This window comes from Pezoporus occidentalis, unplaced genomic scaffold, assembly GCF_034315485.1.
Source record: "Pezoporus occidentalis ecotype Australia unplaced genomic scaffold, CSIRO_AGI_Poc_V1 ctg487, whole genome shotgun sequence".
NCBI lineage: Eukaryota > Metazoa > Chordata > Aves > Psittaciformes > Psittacidae > Pezoporus > Pezoporus occidentalis.
Window position 1 is genome coordinate 1 of NW_026915821.1, and position 21,291 is coordinate 21,291.

At 55.3% G+C, this 21,291-nt stretch overlaps 1 protein-coding gene across 1 annotated transcript in view; it reads right to left on the minus strand.

The window, feature by feature from the left end:
• Positions 1-2,263: 2,263 nt before the first annotated feature.
• Positions 2,264-21,291, minus strand: part of BICRA (BRD4 interacting chromatin remodeling complex associated protein) — a 28,573-nt gene continuing 9,545 nt past the window's right edge. Inside the window, exons 2-14 of the mRNA XM_062636613.1 lie at positions 20,791-20,836; positions 20,359-20,401; positions 19,816-19,881; positions 17,292-19,217; positions 15,134-15,670; positions 13,485-13,635; positions 10,599-10,726; positions 9,364-9,456; positions 6,630-6,688; positions 6,395-6,543; positions 5,318-5,412; positions 3,606-3,708; positions 2,264-3,491 (exon numbers count right to left, since the gene is read on the minus strand). Of these exons, the coding sequence (XP_062492597.1) occupies positions 2,323-3,491; positions 3,606-3,708; positions 5,318-5,412; positions 6,395-6,543; positions 6,630-6,688; positions 9,364-9,456; positions 10,599-10,726; positions 13,485-13,635; positions 15,134-15,670; positions 17,292-19,217; positions 19,816-19,881; positions 20,359-20,401; positions 20,791-20,831 (4,560 nt within the window). The 5' untranslated portion in view covers positions 20,832-20,836 and the 3' untranslated portion in view covers positions 2,264-2,322. The remainder of the gene's footprint in view (positions 3,492-3,605; positions 3,709-5,317; positions 5,413-6,394; positions 6,544-6,629; positions 6,689-9,363; positions 9,457-10,598; positions 10,727-13,484; positions 13,636-15,133; positions 15,671-17,291; positions 19,218-19,815; positions 19,882-20,358; positions 20,402-20,790; positions 20,837-21,291) is intronic.

Sequence of the window (21,291 nt, forward strand, 5' to 3'; positions counted from 1 at the left end):
TTCACCACTTCTCCTGTTTTTTTTTACCATTTTCCCTGGATTTTACCCCAATTTCCACTCTTTTCCTGGATTTTCCCCATTTTCCCTGGATTTCAACCAACCTTCATCATTTCCTGGTGATTTTAACCCCATTTTCCATGGATTTTCACCCCATTTTCACCATTTTCCATGGATTTTACCCCAATTTCCACCTTTTTCCTGGATTTTCACCATTTTCCCTTGATTTCAACCAATTTTCACCATTTCCTGGTGATTTTAACCAATTTTCCATGGATTTTCACCCCATTTTCCATGGATTTTCACCCCATTTTCACCATTTTCCATGGATTTTCACCCCATTTTTGCTGGATTTTCACCCTATTTTCACATTTTCGCTGGATTTTCACTCCATTTTCACCATTTTCCATGGATTTTAACCCCATTTTCACCATTTTCCATGGATTTCAACCAACCTTCATCATTTTCTGGTGATTTTAACCCCATTTTCCATGGATTTTCACCCCATTTTCACCATTTTCCATGGATTTTCACCATTTTCCATGGATTTTCACCCCATTTTCACCATTTTCGCTGGATTTTCACTCCATTTTCACCATTCCCACGGATTTTAACCCAATTTTCTCCATTTTCCATGGATTTCCCCCCCATTCCCAAGGGATCGGGGGGGGGGGGGGGGGCGAGTTTATAGAAAGCAAAAACCATTTTAATTTACAAAGTCCTAAATGTACAGAATTCCCGATAAAAAACGCCGTTATCCACAATAAATACAAGTACAAAACTATTTATAGGATGGATCGTTCGGGATACCGGGAATGAAGGGGGGGGGGGGGGGGGGATTTGGGGTGGTTTGGAATGATTCTGACCTTGCCCCATCCCAAAATCCCACTAAAACCAGGATTAACCCCCCCTAATTCCATAGATCGGGATAAGGCTGACACCCCCCCCCCTTCCTCGGCGCCACATCCCATGGGATAAAGGGGGGGGGGGGGGGTCCTATGTAAAATGAAGGGGAAACCCCATCCTGCACCCCCTCATTTTTGGGGGGAAAAATGGGGAAAATCTCCCATTTTTCCAGGGAAAGGGAGAGGGAAAAGGTGGATTTCAGGCTCCCGATGGCTGGAATAAAGCGAGATTCCCAAGCTCCAGAGCCCCCGGAAACCCAGGATTTAATACACGTGGATATATAGGGATAAGGGAGAGATCCAACCGGGAAGCGCCAAAGAGTGGGAAAACGGGAATTGCCCCTTATTGCTGCCCGACCCGGGAATGGGGCTCCGGAGAGGCAAGGAAAGCAAAGAATCCATTCCCCCCCTTTTTTTTCCCTATGGAAAAGGCATTCCCGACATCCCCATCCCTCCCCTAAGGCCTTCGGAAGGGGGAAGAGAAGTGGGATGGAAGCGATCCCAAGCGGCTCCGTTTGGGATGCGGGAGGGCCAGCGGGAAGCGCGGGGTTAAGGAGGCGGCGTGGGGCGCTGGCCGTGAGCAAGCGGGGAGGAATGCCGGAATGCCGGCGTTCCCAAGGGAATCTGTGGGGCCCGCTTGGCCTCCGCCCCACCTCTGCGAGAGAATTCCCACTTTGCCCCCATTCCCGGGATTTGGGACCCCCCCCCAAAATGGGAAAACTCTTGGATAATGCCCATTCCGGAGTGGGATCCGTGCTGTTTGAACCCCCCCCCCCCCCTCCAAATCCCGTTTTTCCCCCTGGCATTCCCATGGGGAAGTTGTGGATTTCCCTTGTATGGGAAAAGAAGGGAAAAGGCGAGGGAAACGCAACGGGAAAACGGGAAAAGGCCCGGCGCCGGAGCGGGAATGACGAATCCTTCCGGATCGGGTGTTTTTGAGGGAAGGGGGTGGAGAATTCCTCATTGTTTCGGTGGGAAGAAGAGGGAAAAGCAGAGCCTTATTCCCACCCCCTTTTCTTTTTTCCATAGGGATTTGCATCCGATTGTTGCGCTTCCTCCTTTCCCCTCCGGATGATCCCAAACCCTGGAATCACCCCATTCCAGCTCCTCTTTTCCTATTGGGGGGGGGGGGATGACAACACACCCCATAGAAAAGCAGGAATAATCCCACTCTTGGGAATCCGGATTCCAACCGGGGGCTTCAACCCCCAGCACACGGCGCCGGGAATTCCACCCCCAACCCCCCCCAATATTCCCGAAGTTTTCCATCCCGGAGTTGTTTTTTTTCCCAACACCCCTCCCTCCCCCACACCCCCCACCCCCCACCCCACCCCCCCTTTTCCCCCTTTTTTTCAGTCCCCATTCCCATCTTCCCAACCCCTTTTTTTCCCAACGGGATTCCAAGCAGGAGCTTCCTCTGTTATCTGGTCAACGTCCTGGCGCCAAGGCCACCGTTGTGGTTGGGGGCAGCGACGAAGGTGTCCGTGCGGTGGGCGGGCGAGGAGAAAGGGGAAGAGGAGGAATTGTAGGAAGAGGAAGGCGTCCGGATGCTTTGGGAAGCGCCGGGATGCTGCTGGAGGTTGAGGATGCTGTCGATGGCGCTTTGGAGATGCTCGTTGAGGGCATCGTCTTGGGGGCTGTCGCTGGAGAAGCTGGCGTTATCCACTTCCAAAGATTCCGACTTACGGCGCTTGGCCGCCGGGAACGGCGCTTCCCAATGGAGTTCCGGCCCGGCGCTTTGATCCGGAGGCTCCGGTTTGATCATCCCGTGGTAAAAGTCCTCTTCGACCTCCGCGAGCTCCTTCAGAAGGCCACTGGTGGAGTCTTCGGGTTTGCTTGGCACCAAGAGCTTGGAGCTCTCCTCCAAGCGGCTCTTCTCCGTTGGCTTCTCCCGGCTCCTATGGGAGGTGGTGATGACGCTCCGGGAGCCATCCTCAGGCTTCACGTTGCTTCCGGCCGGGATGGGGTCCACTTTGGTGCTTTTGGAGCCGGGATCGGGGCCTTTCTCCCCTAAGAAAGCATCCACGTTCTCCCTATAGGTCTTCCGGAGGGGTAAACGGCAATAGGTGACCATAGGCTTCTTGTCGCTCATTCCCGACGTTCCGTGGTCAAGGGAGCCGTTCATGGTGGCTCCGGTGGCTCGGATGACCCGACACGTGCTAGGGGGTTGGTGCACGGGGTCCAGCGCCGTGTTATGGACCACTTTGCTTAAGCCAGCTTCTTGTTTGATCTTCAACTTGAGTCCAATCCTGCTCCGGGCTTCGTAGGTCTTGATGGGTGGTTTGCTTCGGGATGGAAGAGCGTCTTCATCGCCATCCAACGGAGCCGGGTTGGCTTTGGCCCAAGTGACCGATGGGGAGCCACCGCTGTGTTTGATGACCAGTTTGGTGGGGTGGACCATAGGGGTGGGCACCGGGGGGGCCTTCAGGCTCTCCGGGGTCGGGGTGGTGCTGGAGACCGAGGTGGAGGAAGAGGAGGAGGAAGAAGAGGAGGAGGAGGAGGAGGAGGAGGAAGAGGAAGAGGAGGAGGGAACGCCGGGAGCGCGGGAAGAAGAGGAGGAGGAGGAGGAAGAGGAGGAGACGTATTCGTCTGGAAGGGAAAAGGGGGAAGAGTCAGGAGCTCCGTTCCCATTGGGAATGCTGGGGCCTCTCGGCGGCTTTCCTGGCCCCCTCCATTCCCAAGGGAAAGGATTGGGGATCCCACCTGGTTTCTCCTTGGCCAGCTGCTTGTCGAGGGCCAACGTGGTCTTCTCCTCCTGGATGAACATGCGGTCGATCATCACCATCTCGGCTGACGGGCTGACCCTCTGCATGGGAGGCGGGGAGGAAGAGGAGGAGGAGGAGAAGGAGAAGGGTTAAGGAGAAGGATAAAGAGAAGGAGAAGGAGAAGGGAAGGAGAAGAAGGAGAAAGAGGAGATGGAGGAGGAGGATAAGGAAGGAGAAAGGAGATTGAATAGGAGGAGACGGATAAGGGTTAAGGAGAAGGAGAAAGAGGAGAAGGAGGAGGAGAAGAAGGATAAAGGAGATGAAGGAGAAGCAGAAGGAGGAGAAGGATAAGGATAAGGATAAGAGGAGAAGAAGGAGAAAGGAGATGGAGAAGGAGGATAAGGATAAGAAGAAGGAGGAGATGGAAAAGGAGGATAAGAAGGAGAAAGAGAAGGATAAAGATAAGGAGATGAAGGAGAAGCAGAAGGAGGAGAAGGATAAGGATAAGAGGAGAAGAAGGAGAAAGGAGATGGGGAAGGAGGATAAGAAGAAGGAGGAGATGGAAAAGGAGGATAAGAAGGAGAAAGAGGAGAAGGAGGAGAAGGATAAAGATAAGAATAAGGAGAAGGAGAAAGAGGAGATGGATAAAGATAAGGAAAGATAAGGGTAAGAAGAAGGAGAAAGGAGATGGAGGAGGAGAAGGATAAAGGTTAGGATAAGGATAAAGTATAAGAAGGAGAAGGAGAAGAAAGAGGAGATGGAGGAGGAGAAGGATAAAGGTAAGGATAAGGGTAAGGGTAAGGATAAGGATAAGGATAAGGATAAGGGTAAGGGTAAGGATAAGGATAAGGATAAGGATAAGGATAAGGGTAAGGGTAAGGATAAGGATAAAGATAAGGGTAAGGGTAAGGATAAGGGTAAGGATAAGGATAAGGATAAGGATAAGGATAAGGGTAAGGATAAGGATAAAGGTAAGGATAAGGGTAAGGATAAGGATAAGGATAAGGATAAGGGTAACGATAAGGGTAAGGGGAAGGATAAGGGTAAGGATAAGCATAAGGGTAAGGGTAAGGATAAGGGTAAGGGTAAGGATAAGGATAAAGGTAAGGATAAGGGTAAGGATAAGGATAAGCATAAGGATAAGGATAAGGATAACGATAAGGGTAAGGATAAGGATAAAGGTAAGGATAAGGGTAAGGATAAGGATACGGATAAGGATAAGGGTAAGGATAAGGGTAACGATAAGGGTAAGGATAAGGGTAAAGGTAAGGATAAGGGTAAGGATAAGGATAAAGGTAAGGATAAGGGTAAGGATAAGGATAAGGATAAGGATAAGGGTAAGGATAAGGATAAGGGTAAGGATAAGGATAAGGATAAGGGTAAGGATAAGGGTAAGGATAAGGATAAGGATAAGGATAAGGATAAGGATAAGAGTAACGATAAGGATAAGGATAAGAGTAACGATAAGGATAAGGGTAAGGATAAGGATAAGGGTAAGGATAAGGATAAGGATAAGGATAAGGATAAGGATAAGGATAAGAAAGAGCAGACGGAGGAGGGAGAGGAAGCAGAGGAGCGAAAGGAGCCATCGGGAAGGCGGAAGAGGCGCGGGAGCAGCAGCGCTTGCACCCACCCCATAGCCCGGCCGCCCCACGGCGCTCCCCGGCTCCCATGGGTCCGGGGGTGGAAGGGGGGGGGGACGGGACTCACCCGGGACTCCTCGAGCAGCAGCAGCCGGTACTTGTTGAGCATGGCCTGGGTGCGCTTGAGCAGCTGCGTGGAGACCACCTCGAACTCCTCGTCCACTGCGGGCACAAGGGGCAGAGAGCTGAGCACCCGCACACACCCCACTGCTGCCCTATGGCGCTGCCATGGGGGGGGGGAGAGGGGAGGGGGAAGAGGAGGAGGAGAGGAGGAAGGAGGGGAAGGGAGAGGAGGAGGAGGGGGAAGAGAAGGGGAAGGAGAAGAAGGGAAAGAGGAAGAGAAGAAGGGGAAGGGAAAGAGAAAGGGAAAGAAAAGGGGAAGGGGAAGGGAAAGGAAGCAGGAAGGGAAAGGGGAAGGGAAAGGAAGGGGAAAGGGGAAGAGAAGGGAAGGGAAGGGGAAGGGAAGGGGAAGGGAAAGGGGAAGGAGGGGGAGGAGGAAGAGGAGGAGGAAGAGAAGAAGGGGAAGGGAAAGGGAAAGGGAAAGAAAAGGGGAAGGGGAAGGAAGCGGGAAGGGAAGGGAAGGGGAAGGGAAGGGAAAGGGGAAGGAGGGGGAGGAGGAAGAGGAGGAGGAAGAGAAGAAGGGGAAGGGAAAGAAAAGGGGATGGGAAGGGGAAAGGAAGGGGAAAGGGAAGGGGAAAGGAAGGGGAAGGGGAAGGGGAAAGGGAAGGGAAAGGGGAAGGGGAAAGGGAAAGAAAATGGGAAGGGAAGGAAAGGGGAAGGGAAGTGGAAGGGAAAGGGGAAGAAGGGAAAGGGGAAGGGGAAGAAGGGAAAGGGGAAGGGGAAGCAGAAGGGAAAGGGGAAGGGGAAAGGGGAAGGGAAAGGGGAAGGGAAAGGGGAGGGGAAGGGGAAAGAAGAGGAGGAAGAGGAGGAGGAAGAGGAGTAGAAGGGAAAGGGGAAAGGAAAGGGGAAGGGGAAGGAGAAAGAGAAGCAGGAGGAGGAAGAAGCTGCCGAGGTTCCCCTTGGGCCCCCCCTCCAAGCATCCACTTGAACCATTCCACGTCCCTAGCCCTTGGGAACGGCTGGAGCCGTGGGAGGAGCAAATCCCTATGGATTTGTACCGAATTCCCTATGGAATTCCCTTTACCCTTGCGGTAGTCGTGGGCCGAGGGCAGCACCCCCTGGTAGACGTGGTAGGGCAGGAGCCGCTGCAGGGCATCGTCGAAGGAGCGGAAGGCGGCCTTGTAGTCGGGATGCAGCACGGAGCCCTGGTGCTTGTGGAGCTGCTCCAGGAAACTGGAAGGAACGGGAAGAGCTGGAGGGATTCCCGGCGTTCCCGAGAGGAACGGGCACGGGGGGGGGATCCATGGGGAGGGACTCACCAAGCTTCTTTGCTGGGTTGGAGGGCGGGGGGTTTCTTCAGGCCCAGTTTGGTGTCGAACTGTGGGGAGGGGAAAAGATGGGATGAGGAGGGGGGGGTTGGATGGGGGGGGGGGGGGGTCGGTGGGGTGGGGGTCGGTGGGGTGGGATTCAGTGGGGTGGGATTCAGTGGGGTGGGATTCAGTGGGGTGGGGTTCAGTGGGGTGGGGTTCAGTGGGGTGGGATTCAGTGGGGTGGGATTCAGTGGGATGGGATTCATTGGGGTGGGATTCAGTGGGGTGGGATTCATTGGGATGGGATTCAGTGGGGTGGGATTCAGTGGGGTGGGATTCAGTGGGATGGGATTCAGTGGGGTGGGGTTCAGTGGGGTGGGATTCATTGGGGTGGGATTCAGTGGGATGGGATTCAGTGGGGTGGGGTTCAGTGGGGTGGGATTCATTGGGATGGGATTCAGTGGGGTGGGGTTCAGTGGGGTGGGATTCATTGGGGAGGGATTCAGTGGGGTGGGATTCAGTGGGGTGGGATTCAGTGGGGTGGGATTCAGTGGGGTGGGGTTCAGTGGGGTGGGATTCAGTGGGGTGGGGTTCAGTGGGGTGGGATTCAGTGGGGAGGGATTCATTGGGGAAGGATTCATTGGGAGGGATTCAGTGGGGTGGGATTCAGTGGGGAGGGATTCAGTGGGGTGGGATTCAGTGGGGTGGGATTCATTGGGGAGGGATTCAGTGGGGTGGGATTCAGTGGGATGGGGTTCAGTGGGGTGGGGCTCAGTGGGGTGGGATTCAGTGGGGTGGGATTCAGTGGGGAGGGATTCAGTGGGGTGGGATTCAGTGGGGTGGGGTTAAGTGGGGTGGGATTCAGTGGGGAGGGATTCAGTGGGGTGGGGTTCAGTGGGGTGGGGTTCAGTGGGGTGGGATTCAGTGGGGTGGGATTCACTGGGGAGGGATTCAGTGGGGTGGGATTCAGTGGGGTGGGATTCAATGGGGTGGGTTTCGGTGGGGTGGGGTTCATTGGGGTGGGATTCATTGGGATGGGATTCAGTGGGGTGGGGTTCAGTGGGGAGGGATTCAGTGGGGTGGGGTTCTGTGGGGTGGGATTCAGTGGGGTGGGGTTAAGTGGGGTGGGATTCAGTGGGGAGGGATTCAGTGGGGTGGGGTTCAGTGGGGTGGGGTTCAGTGGGGTGGGATTCAGTGGGGTGGGATTCAGTGGGGTGGGGTTCAGTGGGGTGGGATTCAGTGGGGTGGGATTCAGTGGGGTGGGGTTCAGTGGGGTGGGGTTTGGTGGGGTGGGATTCAGTGGGGTGGGATTCAGTGGGGTGGGATTCAGTGGGGAGGGATTCAGTGGGGTGGGATTCATTGAGATGGGATTCAGTGGGGTGGGATTAGGTGGGGTGGGATTCAGTGGGGTGGGGGTCAACACAATGGGATTCACCCCTCCAAAAGATGGGGAAAAGGGGGATTGGGAAAGGGATTGGGATGGGGATTGGGAAAGGGATTGGGATGGGGAAGGGGGATTGGGATGGGGAAGGGGGATTGGGATGGGGAAGGGGATTGGGATGGGGAAGGGGGATTGGGAAGGGGGATTGGGATGGGGAAGAGGGATTGGGATGGGGAAGGGGATTGGGATGGGGAAGGGGATTGGGATGGGGAAGTGGGATTGGGATGGAGAAGCGGGATTGGGATAGTCAGTGGGACGGTGACGCGGATTGGGATGGGGAAGGGGATTGGGATGGAGAAGGGGATTGGGATGGGGAAGGGGATTGGGAAGGGGGATTGGGATGGGGAAGGGGGATTGGGATGGGGAAGGGGATTGGGATGGGGAAGGGGGATTGGGAAGGGGGATTGGGATGGGGAAGAGGGATTGGGATGGGGAAGGGGATTGGGATGGGGAAGGGGATTGGGATGGGGAAGTGGGATTGGGATGGAGAAGGGGATTGGGATGGGGAAGGGGATTGGGAAGGGGGATTGGGATGGGGAAGGGGATTGGGATGGAGAAGGGGATTGGGATGGGGAAGGGGATTGGGAAGGGGGATTGGGATGGGGAAGGGGATTGGGATGGGGAAGGGGGATTGGGATGGGGAAGGGGGATTGGGAAGGGGAAGGGGGATTGGGATGGGCAAGGGGATTGGGATGGAGAAGGGGATTGGGATGGGGAAGGGGATTGGGAAGGGGGATTGGGATGGGGAAGGGGATTGGGATGGGGAAGGGGATTGGGATGGGGAAGGGGGATTGGGAAGGGGAAGGGGGATTGGGATGGGGAAGGGGATTGGGAAGGGGGATTGGGATGGGGAAGGGGATTGGGAAGGGGAAGGGGGATTGGGATGGGGAAGGGGATTGGGAAGGGGAAGGGGGATTGGGATGGGGAAGGGGATTGGGATGGGGAAGGGGATTGGGATGGGGAAGGGGGATTGGGAAGGGGAAAGGGGATGGGGAAGAGGGATTGGGATGGGGAAGGGGATTGGGATGGGGAAGGGGGATTGGGATGGGGAAGGGGATTGGGAAGGGGGATTGGGATGGGGAAAGGGGATTGGGAAGGGGAAGGGGATTGGGATGGGGATTGTGGAGGCAGCAAAGGGATTTAGGGATGGATCCCATGACTCGAGGAGGGTTTGGACTGCAGGAACGCCCTGGGAATGCCTTGGGGTGAGCCAAGGGCTTTGGGGGCTGGGAAAGACACCCCCATCCCAATGGGCCTCTGGGGGGGGCCCCGCTATGGGGCTGGGAGAGCGAGGGGGCTCACCAGCGGCTGGGCGGGCAGGAGCTGCGGCATTCCCTTTCCGACCACCTGGAGCTGCAGAGGACCCTTCCCAAGGCTGAGCACCCCGGGCTTCGGCTGTGGGGAAGGAAGGGAGGGCTGAAAGGGGGCAGTTATGGGGGGGAAAGGGTGGGGTGATGGGGGGGAAAGGGTGGGGTGATGGGGGAAAACCTTGGGATAACATGGGAAAGCCTTGGGATAATGTGGGAAACCTTTGGGATAATGTGGGAAAACCTTGGGATAACGTGGGAAACCTTTGGGATAATGTGGGAAAACCCTGGGATAATGTGGGAAAACCTTGGGATAATGTGGGAAAACCTTTGGGATAACGTGGGAAAACCTTGGAATAACGTGGGAAACCCACGGGATAATGTGGGAAAGCCTTGGGATAATGTGGGAAACCTTTGGGATAATGTGGGAAAACCTTGGGATAACGTGGGAAACCTTTGGGATAATGTGGGAAAACCTTGGGATAATGTGGGAAACCCTTGGGATAATGTGGGAAAACCTTGGGATAATGCGGGAAACCCTTGGGATAATGTGGGAAAACCTTGGGATAATGCACGGAAACCCTTTGGATAATGTGGGAAAGCCTTGGGATAATGTGGGAAACCTTTGGGATAATGTGGGAAAACCTTGGGATAACGTGGGAAACCTTTGGGATAATGTGGGAAACCCCTGGGATAATGTGGGAAAACCTTGGGATAATGTGGGAAAACCTTGGAATAATGCAGGAAAGCCTTGGGATAATGTGGGAAACCCCTGGGATAATGTGGGAAACCTTTGGGATAATGTGGGAAACCTTTGGGATAATGTGGGAAAACCTTGGGATAATGTGGGAGACACTGGGATAATGTGGGAAAACCTTGGGATAATGTGGGAAAACCTTGGAATAATGCAGGAAACCCCTGGGATAATGTGGGAAAACCTTGGGATAATGTGGGAAACCCCTGGGATAATGTGGGAAAGCCTTGGGATAACGTGGGAAACCCTCGGAATAATGTGGGAAAGCCTTGGGATAATGCGGGAAACCCTTGGGATAATGTGGGAAAACCTCGGGATAATGCGGGAAACCCTTGGGATAATGTGGGAAAACCTTGGGATAATGTGGGAAACCCTTGGGATAATGTGGGAAACCCTTGGGATAATGCAGGAAAGCCTTGGAATAATGCGGGAGACCCCGGAAAGGCAGTGAAAAGCCATGGAAACGGGTCCCTCACCTGCCCTGGCTGCTGGATGGCGAGCGGCGTTCCCGGCTTTCCCTGGGCCACGGCCCCTTTCCCAGCGGGAATCGCGGTGGAAACACTGGCAAAGGTTTTGCTCTCGGCAGGCGCCGGGGCCGTGATTCCTGGCGCAGGGAAAGCAAGAGGAGGGGTTCACGTTCCGGCAGGAGAAGGATCAGGATCACATCCCGATGGATCCATCCCGATGGAGCCCATCCCAAAGGATCCATCCCGATGAATCCATTCAGATGGATCCATCCCGATGGAGCCCATCCCAATGGATCCCATCCCAATGGATCCATCCTGATGGATCAATCCCGATGGAGCCCGTCCCAATGGATCCCATGCCAATGGATCCATCCCGATGGAGCCCATCTCGATGGATCCCATCCCAATGGATCCATCCCGATGGAGCCCATCCCAATGGATCCCATCCCAATGGATCCATCCTGATGGATCCATCCCGATGGAGCCCATCCCAATGGATCCCATCCCGATGGATCCATCCCGATGGATCCCATCCCAATGGAGCCCATCCCGATGGATCCATCCCGATGGAGCCCATCCCAAAGGATCCATCCCGATGAATCCCATCCCAATGGATCCATCCCGATGGATCCATCCCGATGGAGCCCATCCCAGTGGATCCCATCCCAATGGATCCATTCCAATGGATCCATCCCGATGGAGCCCGTCCCAATGGATCCCATGCCAATGGATCCCATGCCAATGGATCCATCCCGATGGATCCATCCCGAGGGATCCCATCCTGATGGATCCCATCCCAATGGATCCATCCCAATGGCTCCATCCTGATGGATCCCATCCCAGCTCCCCTGCTTGCATCGCTTCAAGCCCCAACATAAAGGGGATGCGATGCTCGTGGTGCAGGATGCTCACGCACCGGGATGCTCATGGTCCAGGACCATAATACTCATGGACCATGATGCTTGTGGTCCAGGACACTTGTGCACTGGGATGCTCATGGTCCAGGATGCTCATGCAACCAGGATACTTGTGCACCAGGATGCTTGTGCATCAGGATACTTGGGACCAGGATGCTTGTGGACCATAATACTCATGGACCATGATGCTTGTGGTCCAGGACCCTTGAGAAACAGGATGCTCATGGTGCAGGACACTGGTGTACCATGATGCTCATGCACCATGATGCTTGTGGTCCAGGACCCTTGAGAAACAGGATGCTCATGGTGCAGGACACTGGTGTACCATAATGCTCATGCACCATGATGGTTGTGCACCAGGATGCTCATGGTGCAGGACACTGGTGTACCATGATACTCATGTACCATGATGCTTGTGGTCCAGGACCCCTGTGCACCAGGATGCTCATGGTCCAGGACACTGGTGTACCACGATACTCATGTACCATGATGCTCATGCACCATGATGCCTGTGGTCCAGGACCCTTGAGAAACAGGATGCTCATGGTGCAGGACACTGGTGTACCATGATGCTCATGCACCATGATGCTTGTGGTCCAGGACCCCTGTGCACCAGGATGCTCATGGTCCAGGACACTGGTGTACCATGATACTCATGTACCATGATGCTTGTGCACCATGATACTTGTGGTCCAGGACACTTGTGCACTGGGATGCTCATGGTCCAGGATGCTCGTGCACCAGGATGCTTGTGCATCAGGATACTTGGGCACCAGGATGCTTGTGGACCATAATACTCATGGACCATGATGCTTGTGGTCCAGGACCCTTGAGAAACAGGATGCTCACGGTGCAGGACACTGGTGTACCATGATACTCATGTACCATGATGGTTGTGCACCAGGATGCTCATGGTCCAGGACACTGGTGTACCATGATGCTCATGCACCATGATGCTTGTGGTCCAGGACCCTTGTGCATCAGGATGCTCATGGTCCAGGACACTGGTGTACCATGATGCTCGTGTACCATGATGCTTGTGCACCATGATACTTGTGGTCCAGGACCATTGAGCACCAGGATGTTCATGGTGCAGGACACTGGTGTACCATGATGCTCATGTACCATGATGCTTGTGCACCATGATACTTGTGGTCCAGGACACTGGTGTACCATGATACTCATGTACCATAATGCTCATGGACCATGATACTTGTGGTCCAGGACACTGGTGTACCATGATGCTCATGCACCATGATGCTTGTGGTCCAGGACCCTTGAGAAACAGGATGCTCATGGTGCAGGACACTGGTGTACCATGATGCTCATGTACCATGATGCTTGTGGTCCAGAACACTTGTGCACCAGGATGCTCATGGTCCAGGACACTGGTGTACCATGATGCTCATGTACCATGATGCTTGTGCACCATGATACTTGTGGTCCAGGACACTGGTGTACCATGATACTCATGTACCACGATGCTTGTGCACCATGATACTTGTGGTCCAGGACACTGGTGTACCATGATGCTCATGCACCATGATGCTTGTGGTCCAGGACACTGGTGTACCATGATGCTCATGCACCATGATGCTTGTGGTCCAGGACCCTTGAGAAACAGGATGCTCACGGTGCAGGACACTGGTGTACCATGATGCTCATGTACCATGATGCTTGTGCACCATGATACTTGTGGTCCAGGACACTGGTGTACCATGATGCTCATGCACCATGATGCTTGTGGTCCAGGACCCTCGAGCACCAGGATGCTCATGGTCCAGGACACTGGTGTACCATGATGCCCATGCACCATGATGCTTGTGGTCCAGGACCCTTGTGCACCAGGATGCTCATGGTGCAGGACATTGGAGTACCATGATGCTCATGCACCATGATGCTTGTGGTCCAGGACCCTCGAGCACCAGGACCCTCATGCACCTGCCCCCCCCTCCCATGTGCCACCCCCCACACACACCTGCAGTGGCTGTGGTGGTCGTGGTTGTCACCGTCACCGTCACCGGTTGCCCCGGGCCACTCACCAGCACCGAGGGGGCCGAGGTGCCGAATGGGGCGAGCGCGGTGGGGGCCTGGCTGGCCGGGGGCTGCTTCGGCTGCAGGATGATGCCCTGTGGGGGGAGAGGCCATAAACACTGTAAAGCACCCCAAAAACACCATAAAACAACCCCAAATACAACAGAAACACAATAAAGCACCCCAAAACCATCATAAACCACCCCAAAATCCAACAGAAACACAATAAAGCACCCCAAAACCACCATGAAACACCCCAAAATCCAACACAAACACAATAAAGCACGCCAAAACCACCATAAAACACCCCAAAATCCAATAGAAACACAATAAAGCACCCCAAAACCACAAAACACCCCAAAATCCAACAGAAACCACCCGCAAATCCACCAGAAACACAATAAAGCACCCCAAAGCCACCATAAAACACCCCTAAACCACCATAAACCACGCCAAAATCCACCAGAAACACAATAAAGCACCCCAAAGCCACCATAAAACACCCCTAAACCACCATAAACCACGCCAAAATCCACCAGAAACACAATAAAGCACCACCAAAACACCATAAACGACCACAAAATCCACCAGAAACACCATAAACCACCCCAAAACACCATAAACCACCATAAAAATCCTTAAACCACCATTAACCACCCCAAAATCCTCTATAAACCACCTCAAAATACACCAGAAACACCATAAACCACCATACAAAGCCATAAACCACCCCAAAATCCACCATAAACCACCCCAAAATCTACCATAAACCACCCCAAAATACACCAGAAACACCATAAACCACCCCAAAATCCACCATAAACACCATAAACCACCCCAAAATCCACTATAAACCACCATAAACCACCCCAAAATCCTCTATAAACCACCCCAAAATACACCATAAACACCATAAACCACCATACAAAGCCTTAAAACACCATAAACCACCCCAAAATCCACCATAAACACCATAAACCACCCCAAAATCCACCATAAACACCATAAACCACCCCAAAATCCACCATAAACCACCCTAAAGCACCCCAAAATCCCCCCCCGGCACTGCAATCCAATGCTTTTTCCAATGGGAGAAGCCAAGAAGCTGGCACTGAGCCCCGGGCACAGGATCCCCCCCTTCCCAAACCCACATCCAAGGTGGGGGTGGTATCAAATTCCAGTCGGGAAAAGCAGCTCCGGTGCTGTCCTTGGCATTCCCAGCGTTGGGAATAGCAAATAACCCCCCCCCCAGGATCCAGTTAATTCCTGGTACCCCACAGGCAAACCACAGTCCTGTCCCCCCCCCCCCCCCCCCACTTCCATTAGTGAGGCTCTGCTGTCCGGAGCGATCCCAAGAGCATCCCAACGGGAATGCCACCCCCAAGGGGGCTGGGAATGGGGCATGCCCGACGTTCTCCCAAGGAAAAACATCCCCAAGAAGAACGGGAATGAGGCGAGGAAGCGGCGCCGCGCCGCATCCCGCATGGGGTTTTGCTTCCCATTTTGCCTTCAGCATCCCGATGTCTGGAAGTCTGTGGCTACATTCCAGCCTCAACCCCACACCCCCCCCCCACTTCGATGGTGCTTATTTACCTGCTGGAACCTGTCCAGTATTGGCTTCGGTTGAGGAGCGGGATTGGGAAGAGCCGGGAGGGTTTGGAATTGGCTCGGGACCATCGGGAAGCTCCTCTGCTGCTCCGTGCTTAGGTGCAGAGCGTGGCCGGGAGCGGGGGGTTTGAGTTGGCTTTGGGTTGGGAATTGCAGCTGGAAGTGGGGGGAATGGGAATGGGGGATCTCGGCGTCGGGTTGTGGCGCCGGGAATGCCGCTTGGGGTTGGGATGGGGGCCGCAGCGGGTGCTGCCCCCCCCCCAAGGGCGAGGAGGAGGAGGAGGAAGAGGATAACTGGTTGGGAATGAGGTACAAGGGGGCTTGTGGGGTGCAGGGCCGGGCGAGCGGCTCCGAAGGGGGCCGGGAAAGGGATTGGGGTTGGGAAGGGGGTCGGGAAAGGGGTTGGGGTTGGGAAGGAGGGCGGGAGGGGATTTGGGAGAGGTGGGAAGCCGGGAGCTGCGGGGTGTCCCCAAGGGGAGGATGAGGTAGCGAAGGGGACGGGGATGCTCCAGGGAGCTTCTGCTGCAACAGAGAAGGAAAAGAGGAAGACGTTAGTGCGAGCTGAGGAAGGAATTCCGGCTCCATCGGGATCATTCCCGCTCTGAAAGCGGCTCCCCGAAGGCTCCGGGATCAGCCGGAAGCCTCGGGAATGCTGCCGGCATCACCCGGAGCTTTTACAGCTGCTTTGAGGGTGAAGCAGGGAGGGATGTACCAGGATTCCCACCAGGAATTGCACTCCACTTCCAAACATCTCCCCCCCGACCACCCCCACCCCATCAATACATCCTGATTTCTATGGAAAAATGAAGGATTTGAAGGAGGGATCAAGGCTTTGGAATGGGAAGAGAAGGAAAAGCGGCAGCTTGAGAGTTAGTCTTGCAAGCAAGCGGGAGCAGCCGGAGCTTGGGATGCATGGAGGGATGGAGGGAGGGAGGGATGGAGGGATGGACAATGGGAAGGGGAAGGATTTTGGCCCCGCTTCGGTTGCAGCTCGCTCATTCCCGAGCCCACCTCGGGAATTGGGAATTCCCAATTCCACTGGGAATTGGGCTTTGGAAGCACAAGGGGTGAACCCCCGCCATGGAGCAGAAAAGTGCCATCCAATTCCAGCTGTGGAGGGAGCATCCTGCTTCCCTCTTCCCACCCTGGTAAAACCATGGAGCTTCCATTGGTTACGTAGGGAAAAGTGGGATTGGAGGCATAGCCCTGTGCTCTTCCCACTCCACTCATTGGGAATGCCCCGTGGAGAAAGGGGGATCCATGGACAAGGGGGATCCAGAGGAACACGGAGAGGTGGGAGCAGGAGAACCTCATGGAGCTCAAGCAGTTCCAAGGGCAAGGGCCTGCCCATGGGGCAAGTCCAATTCCGGGAGACCGGGAATTTCTGGACACGGGATGGAGGGATGGGATGAGGAGGAATTGGAAGGAAGCTCTTCCCTATGAGGGTGGTGGGACACCGGGATGGGTTGGATGGAGAAGGTTTGGATGCTCCAGCGCCATCAAGGCCAGGTTGGAGCAACCCTATGGAAGGTGCCCCTGTGGGTTGGATCTGGATGATCTCCGGCTCCTTCCCAACCCAATTCCATGATTCCCAACATCTCCGGGGGGCTGAGAGTTCCTGCAACCCCAGCAAGGTCAAAGGGGGAGCTGAAGCTTCCCACCATTGAGATGCCATGACCACCGATGAGAGCTCCTGCTCTCATCCCATTCCTCCCTCTCATAGCTCAAGCACTTCCACCGGAGGAGTTTAGGGATCAAACCCGGTATCCAAGACGTCCCCAAAGCCCTTCCCAACGCAGATGCCCACAACCACCACTGGACCCCCCCTCCCCAACCCATCCAATGGTGGGGCCCAACCACCATCACCCCTAGAGCCACCCAACTACTTGGAACACGCTCCTGGAGGTGGAAAACCACGAGGTGGGATCAACCCTGAGCTGCACACGGAGGAGAACGGGGGTGAGGGCCACCCCATCCACGAGGTTCCTCCTTCCAAAACCAAGGCACCGGCTTCAAGCCCCACTTCCAAGCCCATCCTGATGGTGGCGAAGAGACACCACGGCAAGGAGCACGACGCCGTTGGGAGACCGCGGTGGAAGCAAACGTCAATGGGAGCTGGAGACCAACACCGGCTTCTCCTTACCTGCTGCAGGAACATCTGCATGGAGTCCTGGTTGATGACGGCACCGGGGGCTGCTTGTCCCAGGATGATCTTCTCCGGGCTGGAAGCCAACGTGGGGCTGGCTTGGGAAGTGACGGGCGGTTGGCTTGGAGGTGCCGGCGGGACGTTGAGCTGGAGAGGAGCAGCTTGGGAGGTCTGCACCGTCAGGATGGACGCCGGCTCCGTGTTGGCCAACAGGTTGGTGCCCGTGCTTGCCTGCGCTTGCCCAAGGCCAGGGCTTTGGCTGGTGGTGGCAGCAGAAGGTTGGATGCTCACTGCTTGCCCCATGCTCTCGGTGGCGTTGAGCATGGCAACTTGGTTGGGCAAGGTCACCCCTTGGATCACCGGTTGGCTTTGGGTGCTCAAGCTGCCCGCCAAGGAGACGGGCATCTGGAAGAGGGCCGGTTGGCCCACTTGGCCAGCCTGGAGCTGGATGGGAGCCGAGAGGATGTGAGCGGTGCCGTGGGCGCTCTGCGACGTCAGGACCTGGCCTAGGTTCAGCGGGCTGGCGATGTTCTGGTTGGTGAGGAGCTGCGCCGGCAACGCTTGGTTGGTCAAGAGTTGCCCACCGGGCCCTTGGCTCGTGATGATGTGGGCTTGGCCACCAGGATGGGAAGCGGTCAAGATCTGGCCGCCCATATTGGCCTGAAGAGCCGAGAGCTGCTGCGGGAGCTGCACGGTGGAGGCACCGGCCAGTTGGCCGGGGAGGAGGAACTGGTTCTGGCCCTGCAGCATGGCCTGAGGGACGTGTTGGGCCGGGATGACGATGCTGCTGCCCTGGTTCAACAAGTGGACGCTCATGGGTTTGCTGAGGGCTTGCTGCTGGGGTGGGGGTTGCTTGAAGACGTTGGCTGGGAGGCCTTGGGGGAAGCCCGAGAGGACCACGTTCTGCCCCGGTTTGCTGGCCATGAAGGTGAGGTTCTGTTGGGCCTTCTGCTGCTGGAGGGCGGCTTCGTTCTGGATGGTCAAAGTGGTGTTGTTGGAAGCAAAGGGCTTGGGGGTGATCTGGTAGAGCTTCTGCTGGAGGACGCCGGCAGGTTTGGGTTGGATGGGGGTCGGCGTCCTATGGATGATGACGTTCTGGGCTTGCACCAAAGGGCTGCTCAGGTTGGAGGTGACGGTGAGAGGTTGGGAGCCTTGAGTGCCGGCGACGCTTCCGAACATGGAATTGCCATTGAGCGTCGTGGTGGCCACCGTGGGCAGGTTCTTCTGGATGACGAGACCGGCACCTTGAGGAGAGACCCCCGTTGAGGCCAGGGTGACCTGTTGCTGCTCGGGTGCTGGTTGGGTGATGTAGCTCCCGACGGGCATGGTGGCCACTTGGGACGGTTGGACCTGCTTGGCGATGATCTGCTGCGCCGACTGGTTGATGGCCATCACTTGCTGCCCCACCACTTGGATGGGCCCGATGCCCAAGGTCCCGCTGGGGCTGCCGTTGGGCAAGCCTTGAAGGTTGGAGATGGGTTGGATGGTGACGTTCCCCAACCCGACCTGCTGCAGGAAGGGCTGGACGCTGATGGCCTTGTTGACCACGTCGGCCCCCACCGACTGCTGCACCAGCGCTTGGTGGGTGAGCACCGTGGGTTGCTGCAGCCCGATGAGGTCGGCCCCACCGGAGAAGATCTGGGGGGTGCCGTCGGACGTCGCCTGCACCACGGGTTGGAGGGTGGGGAGCTGGAAGGAGCCCAGGTCCAGCTCAGCTTCTGCTTCCAGGGTCTGCTCGGTGATGTTGGCCTCTTGGAGGCTCTGCTGGAGGATGTCGCAGGGCTGGTCCGCGTTGGCCAGGTTGGCCCCGGTGCTGGATGGGGACCCCAAGATGTCATCTTCTAAGAAGTCCAGGTCCACGCTGGCCGCCGGTTGGTTCTGCTCCGTGCTGAGGTGGTTCCCAGAGGCCTCCTGGACGTGGAGCTGAGAGAGAAGGCGGCGCTGAACTCAAGCATGGGGAGATGCCTTCAACCCGCATCCACCACCCCTTGAATGGGCATCTCCCATCCAAGGAGAAACCAACCCCTTCCTCATGGAGGTGGAGGGGATAGGAAGAAGACACCCCCCCCCCCCCCCCAAGCGAATGGAAAAGCTCCAGGAAGCCAAATTGGGATCCCATTTGGGAAGCAGGGTTGGGAATGCCACCGGGAGCTGGTGGGAATCCAGCCCAAGCGGCGAGCGGAGGGGAAGGGAATGGAAGCGGCGCAGGGGTGAGGAATAAAGGGAAGAGCCACATTAACCATTAATCATTATTAATTAATTCATCATTAATAATTAATGGTTAAGTCAAGATTTCTCATAATTGGGAATGAAGAAATTAAAGGGGGAACCAAAAACTCGGGAATTTCATGCAGAATAACCCAAATTTTGGGGGAAAAGCCCCAAAAAGAGGAATTGGAGGCTTATTGTTTCCTTAGGGAATAATCCCATTCCCAGCAAAATAACGATAGGAGATGACCACCCCCCCCTACATGAAAGGGAACATTCCTAAAGGGAATACTGTGTCCATGGAAGTACGTACCCCAGCACCTTCAAAGAAGGAGCTGGCTGCATCTCCGGTGTTGTCCAGGAGATCATCACTGTCAATCTGCAATGGGAAAAGATGGGATTTACTCTCCTGGGAGAAAAGATGGATCCCAAAATGAGGAAAACTATGGGAAAAAATGGCTCAATGTGGATGTGTGGGAAGCACCAAGCGCTTCCCGGCTCCGGATCAGCTCCAAGTGATCCCAAATCCCTCCAAGAGGTGCCAGAACGTTGGTTGGGCTCCCCCCAGGTCCTAAAAACTCCAAGGATCCTGGATTTGGGAATGACTTTAGGAAAATCCCCTTCTTTGAAGGAAGGAAAACTCCCTTTACAAAGGGAGGCTGGTGGGGAAAGGTTTGGGAATGAGCCTGGGGAAGACTGGGTTTGGGAATGGATTGCGAAGGGGTTGGGAAAAGGGTTGGGAATGGATTGAGAAGGGTTTGGGAAATGGTTTGGGGTGAATCTGGGCAGGGGTTGGGCAATTCCAAGTTTGGGAATGGAGTGGGAAGGGGTTGGGAATGGAAATTCCATCTCTCACCTTTTCAGATCCATGGAGGAAGTCGTTCAAGGCCTGAGGATCGCTGTAAAACAAGACACCACATGGACACGGGGCCACGCTTCCAGCCCCACTTCCCAGCAACTTCCTGGATCACCATAAATCCCATTGGACCATCCGCTGACCAACAGTCTGGCATCATCTTAACGTGTAGAGATCCCCAAAAGCCCTTATTTTATGGCAAAAGAGTGGAGAAATGAGATCGATCCATGTTGGAAGTGGCTCAAGGGATGAGTGGAGCCTCTTCCTCATGGCATGGAGCCACGAAAACCTCCAGGCTGGGAAGCAAATCCCATCAATGCAGGAGGGATTTTGGGATCTGGGGATGACTTTAGGCCTCTGGGGATGTGCCTATGGACCAAGGGGGTGGAATTCCCATCCCATTCCATACGGGAAGCTGAGGGAGCTACTCACCAGATTACATCTAGCAGGCACCGGCCGTCTTCATCATCCATGTCAACTGCAAAGAGCAAAGGCACCAACGTTACATCCCGTGGGATTCCCTCATCCCAAACACCCCATCCCAGGGCCCAACCAAGCCTCAGCCTCCTCTGTGGTCACTCAACCCATCTCCACTTGGATTCCATCACCAGTTCTCCCAGTTGCATCCATAGAATCCAAACTCGAATGCCCGGGCCTTGGTTTCACCCACACGGACCCACACCATGGTCCTGAATCCTCCAGGATCTGGATCCAGCCACATCCCAGCACCCCCAGGCCCATCTTATGGTTTGATCCCACAGTTTTCCCTATGGCCAAAGCATTTGGAAGCGTTTTCCCTTGGGAAGGTGGGACTGAAGGTGGAATTCCACAAGCTGAGAGCTGGATCCATCAATGCAAGTCAAGGAAGTGGAGAACCTCATTGAAGCTCCACTCGGATGAAGATCCTGCCTTTGGACAACCCAACTTCCATTG